This window comes from Carassius auratus, unplaced genomic scaffold (genome assembly GCF_003368295.1).
Source record: "Carassius auratus strain Wakin unplaced genomic scaffold, ASM336829v1 scaf_tig00007919, whole genome shotgun sequence".
Classification (NCBI taxonomy): Eukaryota; Metazoa; Chordata; class Actinopteri; order Cypriniformes; family Cyprinidae; genus Carassius; species Carassius auratus.
In genome coordinates this window covers 57,753-73,482 of record NW_020523890.1, presented here as the reverse complement: position 1 = coordinate 73,482, position 15,730 = coordinate 57,753, and the positions used below count along the sequence as shown (strand labels likewise).

The 15,730-nt window shown below is 35.5% G+C and overlaps 2 protein-coding genes across 5 annotated transcripts; both read right to left on the bottom strand.

Moving 5' to 3' along the window:
• Positions 1 to 2,883: 2,883 nt before the first annotated feature.
• Positions 2,884 to 9,194, bottom strand: si:ch211-266g18.9 (transforming growth factor-beta receptor-associated protein 1). Of its 3 annotated transcripts, XM_026245021.1 has the most exons (13): positions 9,112 to 9,192; positions 8,526 to 9,018; positions 8,294 to 8,399; positions 7,439 to 7,633; positions 7,145 to 7,299; positions 6,882 to 6,964; positions 6,419 to 6,763; positions 6,271 to 6,328; positions 6,027 to 6,170; positions 5,192 to 5,332; positions 4,053 to 4,212; positions 3,490 to 3,911; positions 2,884 to 3,388 (listed from the first exon to the last, which is right to left on the bottom strand). In XM_026245021.1, exons 2-13 carry the CDS (start codon positions 8,955 to 8,957, stop codon positions 3,242 to 3,244), a joined length of 2,388 nt encoding a protein of 795 aa, XP_026100806.1. In that variant the 5' UTR covers positions 8,958 to 9,018; positions 9,112 to 9,192; the 3' UTR covers positions 2,884 to 3,241. The 3 variants fall into 3 exon arrangements, with proteins under 3 accessions (XP_026100806.1, XP_026100804.1, XP_026100805.1); XM_026245019.1 differs by having other exon boundaries at positions 8,294 to 9,018; XM_026245020.1 differs by having other exon boundaries at positions 8,294 to 9,194.
• Positions 9,195 to 10,852: 1,658 nt separating this feature from the next.
• On the bottom strand, positions 10,853 to 14,140 carry LOC113071725 (four and a half LIM domains protein 2). 2 transcript variants are annotated; one of them, XM_026245017.1, is made up of 6 exons: positions 14,035 to 14,140; positions 13,650 to 13,820; positions 12,971 to 13,145; positions 12,626 to 12,795; positions 11,443 to 11,629; positions 10,853 to 11,324 (listed from the first exon to the last, which is right to left on the bottom strand). In XM_026245017.1, exons 2-6 carry the CDS (start codon positions 13,806 to 13,808, stop codon positions 11,173 to 11,175), a joined length of 843 nt encoding a protein of 280 aa, XP_026100802.1. In that variant the 5' UTR covers positions 13,809 to 13,820; positions 14,035 to 14,140; the 3' UTR covers positions 10,853 to 11,172. The 2 variants fall into 2 exon arrangements, with proteins under 2 accessions (XP_026100802.1, XP_026100803.1); XM_026245018.1 differs by having other exon boundaries at positions 13,650 to 13,798; positions 14,035 to 14,097.
• Between the last annotated feature and the right edge of the window lie 1,590 nt (positions 14,141 to 15,730).

The following is a 15,730-nucleotide window of genomic DNA, read 5'->3' as shown; positions in this document are numbered from 1 at the left end:
TAAACACAGGCCTTTTAGATGTCTATCTTTATATTTAGAAGCACGAGATGTTTTTTTGTTTTTACTCTTTTCCTCTGTCTGTGGTGTAGATATTTATAAAGATGACTGGTTCTCTACCACAATTTGTTCTGTAACTGTTGATTTTTGCATCCATCCTGTTTCCTCATGTGTAAAATGACCATCTGTGCCGAAGCCTTTAAAGATCCCGGGCTTCCCTCCAGGGGACATGCTGACTGGCCATATAAGCAAGTATCTGCACCAGATTGCTTTATTATTTGAGTATTGGTGAGCATAAACAACAGCTGAAAGGTCAAGTGAAGCTAGTTTAAATCCAACCTACTAAAACTGTTGCAATACTGCAAGTGTGTGTGTTTGCAGTCTCTTTAGCCCTGAAATGTCCCAAGAGGCATCTATCAAAGAAGGGAGGGATCCTAAAGTAAACTCAAAGTCCACCCAAATGAACATCGACCCAGCCTTGCACACAAGCAGTCGGCTTTAACTGGGGGCAGAATGAGTCACTGTCAGTGTGGTCAACACATACTGTAAGTGCATACTGGATATTAAACCATCTTTGTTGAAAATGGACCCATATGGATTTACTTTGTGCATAATCACGTTTTTGCCCTAATGCACAATTGCACAGAATGCACATTATTTACAGCTTCATGCACAGCAAATGCAATGTAGAATTACACACAACCTGGATTCATTTCTGCCTCAATTTTATTTCTGTAAAAAAAAGTTGTTTTACTTAAACCTATTTTAGGCTTTTTTTTTTTTTTATCCATCATGACAATAATTTAAATACAATTAAGCACATTTCCTATTTTGCACATTTATTTATTTCAACCAGTATATATATATATATATATATATATATATATATATAGACACACACACACACATGTTGGTATATGTGGTTTATGGGGACTCTCCATAGGCGTAATGGGTTTTATTCTGTACAAACTGTATTTTCTATTGCCCTACCCCAACAACTACACCTAAACCTAACCCTCACAGGAAACTTTGTGCATTTTTGGATTTTCAAAATAACTAATTCTGTATGATTTATAAGCGTTTTGAATTACGGGACACTAAAAATTTCCTCATAAACCACCTCCTCATTGTAATACCTGTGTCATACCTATGTCATTATACAAATTTGTGTCCTGGTTAACCACATAAACAAGCTTACACACACACATATATAGTATTATTATTTCATTTTTGATATAGACACATTTTTGTGGGATATGCCCAGTAAGTGCATAACATACAAAAAATCACCATATGCTCTCTATATGCAATGCATCCCTTTAGCTAATTTGCCATATGAGTGCAGCTTATGAATACCACCTATGTATATATCAGATAAATACATACAAATAGTTTGGCACATCTGTGTTAAGGCTTTTTTAAAATGCCTTCTTGTTTATAAATACAATAAAATGAAAGCCAGTTGTACAATAGGACAAGAGTGGCAAGATATTTATTTTTAACAGGAATGGACGCTTAAGACTATGCAACAGTGAATCACTTTGACATATCACAGTCTGTCTGGTATTTTCTGATTTACGTGGATAACATATTTGAGGCATTTTGTGATTTATATTTTCATGTCCACAAACTAAACAGTCTGGTTTGAGAAATTGTCCACATAAGGTGGCTTGTCTGGAGAGCACCATGTTCTGAAGTGGTATACTGCCTGGGTTTGTCAGGCTGCCAGTTCCTCACCATGCTTGGGCTAGAAGCAGTCAGCACTGAGCCAACCTAGTCCAGTGGGTGTAAAAGAGATGCTGACTTGTTTATAATATAGTTTGCTCTCTGGAACCAATGTCAAGGCCCATAGTATGCAAAGGTCATTTCAGCCAAGAAGACATACAGCCTCAATGAATCTACATGAAGCATGAATGAACATGGCTGAAAGAATAGTTTATTATTATTTATATGGGCATGCCTATGCTTTGGCCTGTTCTTGAATAATATGGGTGTTATAAAAAAGAAAATTACTGTAAAATAATGTAAAAAAGTTGAGTTAATTTGACAGATATTAATACTTTTATTAACCAAGGATGCATTAAATTGATCAAAAGTGTTACAAAAATATATTTTTTTAAATTTAAAATCTATTCAAAGAATCCTAAAAATATATGTATTATGTTTGCCAAAAATATTATCAGCAGCATAACTGATTTTAACTTTAATAATAATGGCCATATAAACATAGTATAATGATTTCTGAACGATCAAAAGACTGGAGAAGTGGATGCTGAAAATTCAGCTTTTCCATCAAATGAATACGCAAAAATAAATATTAAAATAGAACAATCTAAAGTTATTTTAAATTGTAAGAATATTTCACAACCTTACCAGTTTTCCTGTCATTTTTGATCCTGTAAGAGACTTCTTTCAAAAACAATTTCGACCTTTGCAATGCTGAGAAAAAAAAGTGTAATATGGTCAGAATCATAAGTCAGAAATCTGATCCGTTTTTTGCAATTCTGAATCTTTATCTTGCACTATAATACATTATTCTAATAATAAAACTATAACATGTTTTAATGTGGATAAAAATATTGTCATTTGTGACCCTAGACCTCAAAACCAGTCATAAGTTGCACAAGTATATTTGTAGCAATAGCAAACAATACATTGTACAGGTCAAAATGATTGATTTTTCTTTTAAGCCCAAAATAATTAGTACATTAAGTAAAGATCCTGTTCCATGAAGATATTTTGAGCATTTCCTACCGATAATATATCAAATTTCTTAATTAATAATATGTATTGCTAAGGACTTCATTTGGACAACTTTAAATGTAATTTTAATTTTTTAAATATTGTCCTATCCTAAAAAAGAAACCCTCATATATCAATGGAAAGTTTATTTATTCAGCTTTCAGATGATGTGTATTATAAATCTCAATAAATAAATAAAAAATTACCCATATGACTAGTTTTGTTGTCTAGGGTCACGTTTGTCCGTATGCATTAAACTGTACAACCTCATCCCAGCTATATATTGTGGTGGAGTATATGTGCAGTTGTTGTGGGTTTCCTGCTCGTATTGTGGCTTGCTTTGTTGGTGTCTTCGCATGTTCTCAGCAATTTGTGCTAGTAATTGCCTACTGTCCAAGTAATTACAGTCTTTATTGTAGGCAGCCTAGTAAAACAGCATCTGCTTAGAGTATAACTGTAAAGTAAAAATGTGAATATGAGTGAACAATAGTGTCTTTGTTGTTCAGTGTCCGCTTTCTCCACTGTGACAGGATATGTGTGTCAGCTCTCCTGTCGGCCTGCGCAGGAACTCGGGCCCTGAAAGACGTTTCTGGCATGATTGGCAAACACATTCTCCGTCAACTCTGATTTTTTCATGCGTTGCTTCCATCTGGGAGCATAAAGAATACATTAGCATTGCATGTTTAGGTTAAATTGAATATTTGAGTTTATTTTCCTCACGTAAATGGTTTCATTCATAGTACGCCTCACCCAGACATGCTTGTGTCTTAGGGTTTCCACCTTGGCTAGGCTCATCTCCAGCCCTCTCATTCTTTTGTCATGCACCGTTCCTCTCAGTGATTCACTGAGGAACCGCAGAACCAGTTTAAGAGACCAGGAGTCCGGCAGCACCCTCAACACGCTGACTAAATCGAAAGACGCTGCATTTTTGTTCAGCAGATCCACTGCCGTGATAACATGTTGACAGGACTCGAGGTAGATTTGAAGCAGGGAGAGAAACACTCCCTGTGTGAACTTCCTGTCTCGTCCTGCAGAGGTCCTCCGACAGTAGCTTTCAGCAGCCTGCTGGTCTTTTTCTTCGTGGACCAAAACCTGCAGGGCCTTTTTGTGTTTGCCAGACTTCCCAAGTAAAATAGCTCTCTCCACATGAAGAAACGAGGGTGTTATTTGGTCTGTGGTAAGAAAGGGTATTGTGGTTTGTTTTATCCATGAACACTTGTAACAGTATCAAATGCCTTTAAGTTTGAATTTCAGGTATATTAGTGTACAGTAATTAACCTATTAAAGTCTTTATCTGAATGTATTATGCTCACTATATATGGCGTCCACGTTATAGAAAGGAGATTGCCAAAGTATTTGCTGTAGTTTATGTCTCATCTCTTCCTTGCTTGTTTTATTGTTGTATTCATCCTCAATTGACTGCAGTATCCATTTGACATATGATGTGACGAGCATGGTATGATGCTTTTCTTCCTGTGAACAGACAACTGGCTTGTTAAATGCATTGTTCAGTCATGGAAAACTGGCATTGAAGGGGTAATTTTTGCAGAATCTTTTGTCACTTATTTTTTTAATACTTTTTTTTCTCCTGTTATTCTAAATCATTATACTCTCTCTGACTGTTTCTTTTTTCTGCTAGTTTTCTACACAATTTGTACACTTAACTTTGGTTCTCTGGGACTGTATTACAGAAACATCCTAATTCTAGAGTCCTATCTGTTTAGTAACCATTGTGATTTCAGTTTGAAGCTAGTTAGGGCTTAATTTGAGACTTCACTTTCTGTAATAGGATCATGAGATATTGAAATGATAGCATTTATCCTGCTTTCTCTCTATTACATCACTGTGAATGGCCGGGTAAAGCTTCTGATCGTCCAGGTCTGATGTGTAAACGTGGACGGTCATGTGTTGACGCAATGCCACAAAACTGCAGAAGTTCAGAGCGAGTCGGTTTTTCATAATCAAGTTTCACTAAAATATCTTTTTGAAGGATGAGGAAGTGTTCTGTTATGAATGTTACAAATCTTTTCATATAAGATTTGTTATCTTTAAAAAAAAAATGGCAATTGAAATTAAGCTGAAATAAAATCAAAAACATTTGATGAAAAAAAAAACTTAATGAAAATGATAAATCTAAGTTTAAGTAGTTATTAACTGAAATAAAACTACATCTCCAAAAAAAACTACTTTTTTGTCAAATGTCAAAGTATATAACAAACTGACTAAAAATGAAACTGAAACTCAAATAAAAAAGGCAAAATATTAATAAATGATTAATAAAACTATAACAGTATATCAGTAATACTAAAATAACACTGTTCTATAAATATAAGCTCTTGTGTACGTCCGAATGCCAATGTAAATTAAATTCCTGGTGACCATCCATGAACACTTGCAACAGTATCAAACACATTTCAGTTTGAATTTCATTAATTACAAGTGGATAAGTCACCTTGCTGTGTAATTCACTGACTAAATATTCCAAGTAGAGAGTCAGAGCAAGTGGGTAGCTGGAGAGAATGGTAAGGACTTCTTCTGGCGCAAACGTAACATGGCTGCTTGTATGCTTCTTTGTAAAGATCAGTATCCCAGCCTATATTAAAATGAAGAGCATGTTTTAGAAAGAAACACATAGCTTAAAATGTAATAACTCTGACCTTCAAAAGTTTAGTAGTAAGATATATATATATACACACATTTTGAACATTGTATTCAGCAAAATGCATCACGGTTTTCACAAAATGTTAAGCAGCACATCTGTTTTCAACATTGATCATAATAAATGTTCTTTGTTCACCAAATCAGCATATAAAACTGTTTTCTAAAGGATCATGAAAAAAATTAATCCTTACTGACACAATAATAAATTATATTTTAAGATGTATTAAATTGGACAATAATTTATTTTAAAGCATAGTATTATTTCAAAATATTACTGTTTTTACTGTATTTTACAATACAACACAATTATAGGTAGAAATTGATAGCCTGAATGCACTGGAAGTCGCTTTGGATAAAAGCGTCTGCTAAATGCATACATTTTTTTAATTTTAATTGTAATTTATTTCCGATCAAACAAATGCAGCCTTTGAGAGCATAAGACACTTCTTTCAAAGATATTCAAAAAAATATATATTTTAATAAATCGTGTATTATAGCAAGGGTGTTCTTAGAGCAACTTCTAGATACATAGTAATAGTGTTTTTTTTCAAGGGCAAAAGCGTAAACTAGACTTCTGTGTAACTCTGCCCTCTGCTGTTGATAACTAGTACAGTTAATATCCTTGCCTCTTGGTCTCTCTGAAGAACCCAGTCTACAAATTTCCAGATGATGGGTTTATGTTCCAGATTTGAGAGTGTATTAACTATATGCTGGAACACGCTGATGTGTGAGGGGTCCTCGCTCTGCTCTTCCACAATTTTAACCCAGGTCTAAAAAACAAACAAAAAAAAAACAAACAAAGAAATGTAATTTCCTTTCTGATCCATCTTTCGTCATTGCTCTGTGGATCTTTCGAAGATTAAAAGATACCTGAATTGCATTGAAATGCTGGCCTTGACTTTGATAGAGCAATCCAAGTGTAAAAAACCTGAAATGGCAGCAAATTAGTTTGGCTTCTCACCTGAAAACAGAAAATAGCCTGTGAACACTGAAGTAGCATTAATTGATGAGCACGAACCTTCTGTGCTGTTCCAAGTCAGGCACACACATTTGGAGGTTACAGTTATTCTGCGACGACACGAGCTGGTCCAGTTTGCCGTATTCACCTTGTTCCAAATACAGCTTAAAAAGTGCTGAGTCGATGTCCTGAGGACACATTTGGCCCTGTCCTGTTGGTCTGACTTCTCTCAAGAAGTCATCCAAGAAGATTAGGTACTGCTGAAATGTCGGCCAATCGTCCCGACTTAACATCCACAGGTCCTTGGCATTGCTCACTGCTGTTGTCTGAGGTGTAAAGTCTTCACTCATAACAGGCATAGCTGGATAAAGGCTAATGATTTCCCGTGGGTCTAGTTCACCTTTACTGAAAAATTATAGTGGAAAGGTGTAGGATGTCGAAACTAGTAAACTTCACAAATGACATAAAACTGAAAAATATATATATATATTTATATTGTAAAACACATTAAGGCATTACTTACATAAAAAGATCTTTTGCTTCCACAAAAGCCTCTCTATAGAACTTTATCATTCCAGATGTACAGATGACATTTTTATGCAGATCCTAAAAGTAAAGTGATGAAATCAGGATAGATGTCATGCAACTGATAAATATATTAGTTTTCACTCCAATTATGAAGTTAGACTATATAATACATACATATACAGTACATATTTGAAAAAGGTAAGATAAACATCCACTTTGTAATTTGTAATTACTTAGTCATTTTTCATTGGTTATTACCTTGTATGAATCTTTTGGCAGGAGATCTTGAAGTCTGTCCAGCAGCATCAGAGCTTCATCAACTCTCTGATTCTTAACAAGGTCTTCAATCTGATCCTGCAAAGGAACTGGTGACAGCCGATGAATCTCTTTGTCAGCAACAACAAAAACACTTTCTATAACAGAAAAAAATGTGCCATTAAATAATGTAAAAGAAGTAAAGATACAATACATAAGCAATTAAGAACCTAAGAGAATTTACTATGACTTCTGATGAATGATTTTTGAAAGATTGATGTTGGATTGTAAATGAACCTTCTGTTGAGACGAGAGATTTGGCACTTTGTAAAGGGACAGTTTGCTTCAGCTGCTGGTCCAGAATGCTGTAGATATGAATAGTCTGATTCTGTAGCGCTAGCACATATGGGAAATGAACTGCAGCATCCACCACTCCATCAGGCCACTGTACTGGAGGATGCTGGGAAGTGCCATTCTTCATCACAAACATGCCTGCATGTCATATAGAATACTTTTACTTGTTACTTTATAAAGCAAATAAATATTTGCACTAATTATTTTTTTAAATGTAAAGGTATGTATTATATTATTTTTTTATTTGTTTACTTTATAGACGTTCATTAATGGAGTTTTCAGTTTGGTCAGTTAAATGTGAGTTATTTATCCTAAAATTCCAAGAATAAAATAATTGAAAAAAGGGGAATAAAAAAAAAAAAAAAGATATTGAATTAAATTAATTCAATAATTTAAATACAGCTACAAACTGATGAACAAAAATATATATCAAAAGTATACTAAAGGTAAATGAACTTCCATAATACTGTAGCTCAGATTATCTGGTCTTGGAAAAATGTAATCATGTTAATAAATCTCTTCTGCTTAAATCTGTTCTGAAACTTTATAGGAGACACATATTAAATAATAAAAAAGTATCTACAAAAAAATAATGTTTCCTTATGGGGACTTAATATATAATTAATTATCGTGAGTACATTCAATAAAATGTTATGTCATTTTAAGCATGCAGATAAAGGCCTTAAATCACTTTTTTTCTCTTGCACTATCATATTTTTCACATCTTTTTGTTTACCTTGTTTTGCCACTTAAAGTTTAAAATGTATTTTATAATTGTAAATTTATTTTTATTCTTACCCAAACATCCAGGCCCATTCAAAATGAATTCTCCTTTTCCACATTTGTTGGCAATGATATTTTGCTTTCCCAGGTTATGTGGGAAGAGATCGAGGGTGGTTTGGCTCTGATAATCATGGAGAAAATATCTGTCACAAGTGGCCACACACAGACACGTCCCATGCGCAGCCAGAACCACAGGTTCCTGCGGCAGAGCCACCTGTCTCACACACTCCCATCTGTCCACACACACCTTATAAACGCTCACTGTTTTCCTCTTGGTCGAAGCTGCAATGAGCTCAATGGAATCAGTCTGAACTGCTGACTCACTGATACAGAAGAGTGACACGTTCTGTATTTTCTTCAGGGCAGGAAGGAGTTCCAGGGAGAACATGTTAAGCACCGTGACCGAACCGTCCCAGAGAACTAAGAGATGATTCAGAACAGGGACCGCCGTCAGCTGGCTGACTGCTCCGCTTCGGCCCATCTGTCTCTTCCCCACCTCCCGCACTGAAAGGCTTTCTTCAGCGCTTGTGTTATTTACAGTGAGGTACTCAACGACTCCCTCTTTGGTCCCTATATAGAGGTTTTTACCAAAACACTCCAAACACTGAATGCTGAATTTGTCTCTGCCTTTCCCAGTGGGCATTTTTTGAAAAACTAGCACAGGGGTGAAGACTTTCATGGTTATTTACTCTTAATCTAGGCCTCAGCTGCAAAAATACACCTAAAAATAAATGAGAAACCTAGTACATAGGGCAGAGAAGGAAAACAGCATTTATTAGCTCAGATATCTCCTTGCGTTAAAGCTAAATAAAACAAGTAAAGAACGGTCTCACCTCATTAGCGTAGAAGCTGTCAGCTTTATGGAAGTTTATTTTTTACTCAAGTGTATTTTGACCTTGCCATGTGACTCTCATCCTGAGAGGAAGTTGGTGTCAGCAGTTTTTTTTACTGCTTTTACTCTGGCTCTGAATGGATGGTTGGTTGCACAATGCCAAATGTCTATGAAAGGCTAGAGACATAAAACCTTTAGTTAAATATTTCTTTCATGTCTTTTAAAGTGTATAAAAGTAAGCTAAAGCAGCATGCTTGCTTAAGCAAATGCATTTTTATCTCACGTGTACTTTTGCTCATGCTATCAATTGGGAGTAGGTTAGGGTTTAGTTTAGGAGTATGCATTAAAGGAATAGTTCACTCAAAAATAAAAACTTTGCAGAAAATTTACTCACCCTCAGACCATCCAAGATGTAGATGAGTTTGTTTCTACATCGGAACAGATTTGGAAAAATGTAGCATTACATCACTTGTATGGCAATGGACCCTTTGCAGTGAATGGGTGCCAGCAGAACAAACAGTCCAAACAGCTGATAAAAACATCACAATAATCCATAGTAATCCACAAGTAATCCACATGACTTCAGTCCATCTGTTAATGTTTTAGAAAGTCAAATGCTGTGTGTTTGCAGTAAACAAATTCGTCATTAGTTGTTTGGATTATTGTGATTATTTTATCAACTCTTTAGATTCTCATTCTCATTTATTTTCAGATTTATTTCACACAGAATCAACCACTACATTTAACCAACAAGAATGAACCTTTCTTAGAAGCATTTTTTTAGAGTGAAAAGCATTTTTTTAATCTATAGGACCATTTTTCACTACAAAGAACCTTTTGCACATACTGTAGGAAAGTTTCCTCTATTTTTAAGTGTGCACTTAACTACATTTGAAGCTACCGTCATTTTGAGTGTTTCCACATGACGATACAGCGGCCAGGTCGTACAAGTCGGAGCTTTTTAGAAAATGTCAGAGTTTACAAGTTGTAATTACAAGTTCTATGAGGACGTAAACATTTTTTACAGAATCATGTAATAACAGTAATTCTGACTTGGCGTGAACGTACCTCTACTCACTTTATTTCGCCAGTGAAAAAGAAAATTACTAAGTGCACCTTTAAAAAATGAAATCAAAAATGGGAATTTAGTGGCCTTTAGATCATGTTTGTTTTTGACTGTTTATGCTTGTTAAGTCACAACAAATTAGCAGTTTTCATGCATATAAAATATTTATCTCCAGGAAAAATGAGCCAAAAATATAAGTCATTTATAATCCTTTCCAACTTTCACCTTCTTTATGACTGCCCTTAATGTATGCATTTGTAGTTGTCCCTGTATTTGAAATGCACTTATTTAATTCCAAGTATACTAGAAATATGATTTATTTATGAACTAAAAAAATTGGAATGTCCTGAAGTGGAACTATTGCAATTATACTTTAAATAACTTGCATTTAAAGACTGATGTTTTTCAAAAATCATAACAGTCCTCATCAGAGACATTAAAACACATTTCAGGCTTTAAAAAATAGGCATTGTGCGCAAGTAGTAAATTAAATAAGGTTTATATATGTGTGTGTGTGTGTGTGTGTGTATCAGTAAATCTCAAAAAACATGTCAGTAAATATCTTAATAGATTTGAACTGAACTTAAATGAATGCATTTTAAATATATTACTTTCTTACTAGGGGTAGGGTTGTGCATGATTATGTATCTTTAGACTTGAAAAACAGGCAGAAGACAAGAGTTTAAACAAAGTTTATTGACCGAAATTGCATTTCGTGTGACAGACTTCAAACATTTTCAATATTATTCTTTGCTGGTTCGGGCTTTATAAAGACATTTGATTCTAAATCATTGTTGAAAGCTTATTATTCAATACATTAAGCATCCTAATCAGCAGGCTACACAGATAATTAATCTATTCATTGTTCGTGTTCATTCATCATTCCGTTTATAGGAGCAGAAACTCATTTCTACATCTATTTTGCCCTCAGTAGGTTTCCTACTATACTTGGATGACTGTGCTGCTCCTGTGGTTGTCTGACCCAGTCGGGTGAGCTCACTTCTCCCTGCCACAGTCAGTGCACAGGATGTCATCTCTCTGGGTGAGGAATCCACGGCCCACCAGAGACACAGAGCACTGCATACATGTGAAACACTCACTATGCCACTGCCGCTCTTCAAAGGAGACGTACTTAGCACCTGCCAAGCCTGGACACACACACACACACATGGTTCTTTTACAGTTGAGTACAATGCTGATGAAATTTTTTATTTCAATTTAGAGGCGTATAAAAATAGCCGCCAGATGTCAAGAATGAAAACATACTAGTAATTGGTTTGGTGCAGCCCACGCATTTCTTGGCGTACAGATTGCTGAAGCAATCCAGGCAGTATGGGTAGTTTTCTCTTGAGGTAAAACGCTGGCCTGCCAGTTGTCTCTTGCATCCAATGCAAGTGAAACACTCTCGGTGCCAGGGCTTATCATGATATGTGACACCGCCAGTTGTTATGGCCTGCAGAATTGAAAGTGTGGATCTCAGTACAGTATAATAAATATGCAAAATTGTCCAAAACTTAAAGAAATATTTCACCCAAAAGTGAGAATTCCAATCCAGTTCTTGAAAAAAAAATGTACGTAGTGGCAAATTCATATAAATGTAATTTGTACATAAACATTGAAAGTGCATGAATGAAAATTTTATTACAAGGATTCACCCACCAATTTGCCAAAAAGTTTTCCATGCAATTGTAATAAATGGGGACTGAAACTTTCAAGGTTAAAAAAAGAAATGCAAAAGCACTATAACGTATGATAGTAGTAGTCTATTAAATTCATATGCTATTTCCTGTGTCTTTAATTGCAAATGATAGCTTTGTTGAGGATTTTAATGTGATTTTATTTGCTTTTCGAATCTTAAAACCTCCAACTGCATGAATAGATATTTTTTTTCACAAATTTTCTATTTTCGTATTCCACATTTAAAAATAAAGTCATTCTGGTTTGGTGCAACATGAGGGTGAGTCACTTTGAGTGGTTCACCCACATGTAATAGACTGTAATCGTTTTTCATACGGAGGCTGTGTCTTTTTACAAGCACAGCATTAGGAGGCAGTTTGTTTCCCAAAACTTAAATGCAAATCACCTATAAGTCTACAAATGACTGTGTATGGATTCATACAAATTAGCCACCAGTTCACCAAAACATAAAATAGTTCCGAGTTGACATGAGTTAGCAATTAAATTCTGTTGTGGTTTTCTCAACCTAATTTCATTCCAAACCTGAATGTAATGCTTGTTCTTTTGCATTGTTCATTGAATGGAGGCCGAAGTTTCAAGGTTCAAAAAAGACCTTCACAAACTTTCTCTTTTTGTAATCCATATTTTAAAAAAAAACATTCTAGTTTAGAGCAATAAGAGAGTGAGTCGTTTTTAGGTGAACTGTAACTCCAATAGAAATACTGTTTGGGAAATGCCTGATTCCTTCACAAACACACAGTATTTGACTTACTTTTTTGCAAGCACAGCATTGGTAGGCAAATTGCTTCTCAAAACAAGGCACACAGAAGTAATTGTTATCTTTAGGGATGAAAGACTTGGTTCCTATTGGCTGCTGACAGCGTTGACACAGAAAGCACGTCTCATGCCAGCTGTTGCCTTTGTACTCCATTTTTCGTGATCCTAACACATGAACAGAAGACAACCTTTGTAGACTAAGATCCTTAATATTTTATTTTAACTTGATAAACCACCTATTTTTAATACAAAGAAAAACATGCCAGTAAGATATTTTTAGGAAAATAAATCTAGTTACATTTAATTTCTACAGAAAATATTAAAATACAAAGAGTTCTACCTGGAATGATAGTCTTCTTGCAGGTGTTACACTTTGAGGAATACTCATGAGAATAGCACTCGGTGCAAAGCATAAGGTCATCTTTAGCAGCAAACACTTTGTCCACCAATGATCGACTGCATTTGGCACACTTGAAGCAATTTTCATGCAAGTGCCGGTCCTTGTAGGAGAGATCCTTCATTATGCATGCAGAGAAAGTCTAGTTAAAAGCTTGCAAATCTGTTCTGATTTTCTTTCACTCATAGATCTTTAATTAATGGATGCTTTTCACATTTTCAGGGTTCTTAAAAGCAAAAGTAGTCAAAGTTGGGTAAACTTCTATAGTGATGAATGGATACTACAAAACATATAATTTGAATTTCCATTTGATCCAATAGCAAAAGAAATAAGTGTAAAAATAATAGAAACAAGATAGTGTTTCTGTTACTTTAATTACATTGGTCAGAAGAGAGTTCTGAAATATAATATCAGTCTGACATTAAAATAAAAGTGTAGTCTTCTAAATATGCATTAATTAAAAAAAAAATAACATTCTGTAAAAAGGGTCCATTGTTCTCCAAATTTTTTTTTTTTTTGATTTATGGTTGTATTGTTTTAAAAAAATATTTTAAATTCAATTTCAATTTAATTTTCAAATATAAATGTGTTAATTATGATGTCAGTAATTGCTTATACCTACCTTAGAGTTGCACCCAATTGGCAAAGAACATACTTCGCAGCAGTTAGCAAACAGATTCTCATAGCACTTTGTACAGTACTGTGTGTCCTCTTTTAGGATGTATTTCTTTCCCAGCAAAGTGTCCTTGCAGTAATGGCAGTCGAATCGTTCTGTAGACATTGTTGTTTATGTCTTAAAAGCAGTAAACAGAATCGTAAAAATGTTACTACATATCAGGCTAAAGCAATCAGGGAGGTGTCAGCCACAAAATACGAACGCCTCTTAAAATAGACACAGCATGCTAAAATGACCGTCTCTGCAAACTAGGTCTCCTCCATGGGATCCTAAAACCAATTTAAGGTATCAAAAGAACAGCCTGCCATCTGTAATAGTGAGTAAAACTCACCTTCAGTGGCTCAATGGGCTTCTGAGGGGCTGCAGGGTGATATGGCCAGTGATTGAGGGGATGCATTAAAACGAGCCTCTATAAATACGATTGCTCTTATTAGCTGAAATCCCTGGGGAGAATGGCCCAGTTGCTGATCTCTGCACCTTTTATGGGAGTCCAATCACAAAGCACGCCTGATGTTCAAGATGATACATGAATAGTGCCATTGAAATGTTATTCCTTTTGAGTATTCTTAAATCAGTGATTGAACTCTGAGAATACTGTATATGGACAAGTACTTCCCATAAGAGTTATAGAAATCATACTTTTAGCTAAATTAATTTGTGTCAAATTAATCTTTAACACATTATCTTCATAGTTACAATTCTTCATGTCTTATGTATCAGTGAAATTAGCAATTACTCTGTCCTCGGAAACCGGATATCTAACTGTTTGAGACCTCAAGCAACTGCTGAAGGCTTAAAGAGAGTGTTGAAAGCAAATGTTGCAGTAGTTGCCAAGTTTCTCTGCAACCACTAAAATTGGCTTGGATTGATTGGACATCTGTTTACAAGAACTATGTAGCAATTTCCACAGCTTAACAGGTTTCACACAGGGGGGCTCTGTAAGATATCTTTAATGTAAATGTAATGTACAGTTAAGCCATATACCCCAATAACAGAGAACATTCTCAGTACTTTGGCTAATGTTATGGTAAGATTCTCTCAAAGTAATGAGCAAACATTCTTCCAGTAACATTAATAGAATGTTCATTCAGCGATATCTGGTCTTCAAAGGGGTCAATAGGCGTGGTGGATTGTAGACTTTTAGTTTCAATCTTTCTGAAAATACTTACGAATTGAGCCTTGTTTGTAAATGAATACATGGTAAAATTGGCTGTTGGCTATTGGCTAATAAGAAAGTGGCCACAGCGAATGTAGACTACTTAAACTGCTTGGTTACTGTGATAACTTGGGAGAAGTAATTAGACAACAATTCTCTACTTTACCTCTTGTCTAGATTATATTTTTCTTCTCTCCTCCAGGCCAGCACGGGCTGCCCCTTCTAACCCCTGGTTTTTTTATGTTCTTTGGGAGCATTGGACCACACTCAGGGCAGCAGAGAGAAAATGGAGCAAATCAAAAGTTCTGTCAGACCTGAGTTTGTATCAGGCTTTGGCTTCCTCTTTCTCTGCTGAAGTCCATACTGCCAAATTTTCATACTTCCACAACAAGATCAACACCACTCCAGACACACATAATCTCTTGAAAACATTAAATTCTCTCCTTTGTCCCCCTCCACCACTTTTATAACAGCTGATGATTTCGCCACATTCTTCACAGACAAAACTACAACAATCAGTAGTCAGTTCTCAACCCCACACACACAGGACCTCAAACCAACCACACCCACTGGTAAAACTCCCATCTTCTTCTTAGATCATCAGTTCTTATTCTGCTGGATCTATCTGCTGCTTTTGACACTGTCAATCATCAGATTCTCCTGTTCACCCTCTTATCACAGGGCATCACAGGGATTCCACTTCACAGGTTTGAATCCTATCTCACTGTAAGGTCTTTCAGGGTGGCCTGGGGAAGGGAGGTATCCAAAGCACATCAACTGGTCACTGGGGTTCCTCAAGGATCAGTTCTTGGACCGCTCCTCTTCTCCATATACACTACATCAATGGGACCCATCATACGGGGGAAGTTGT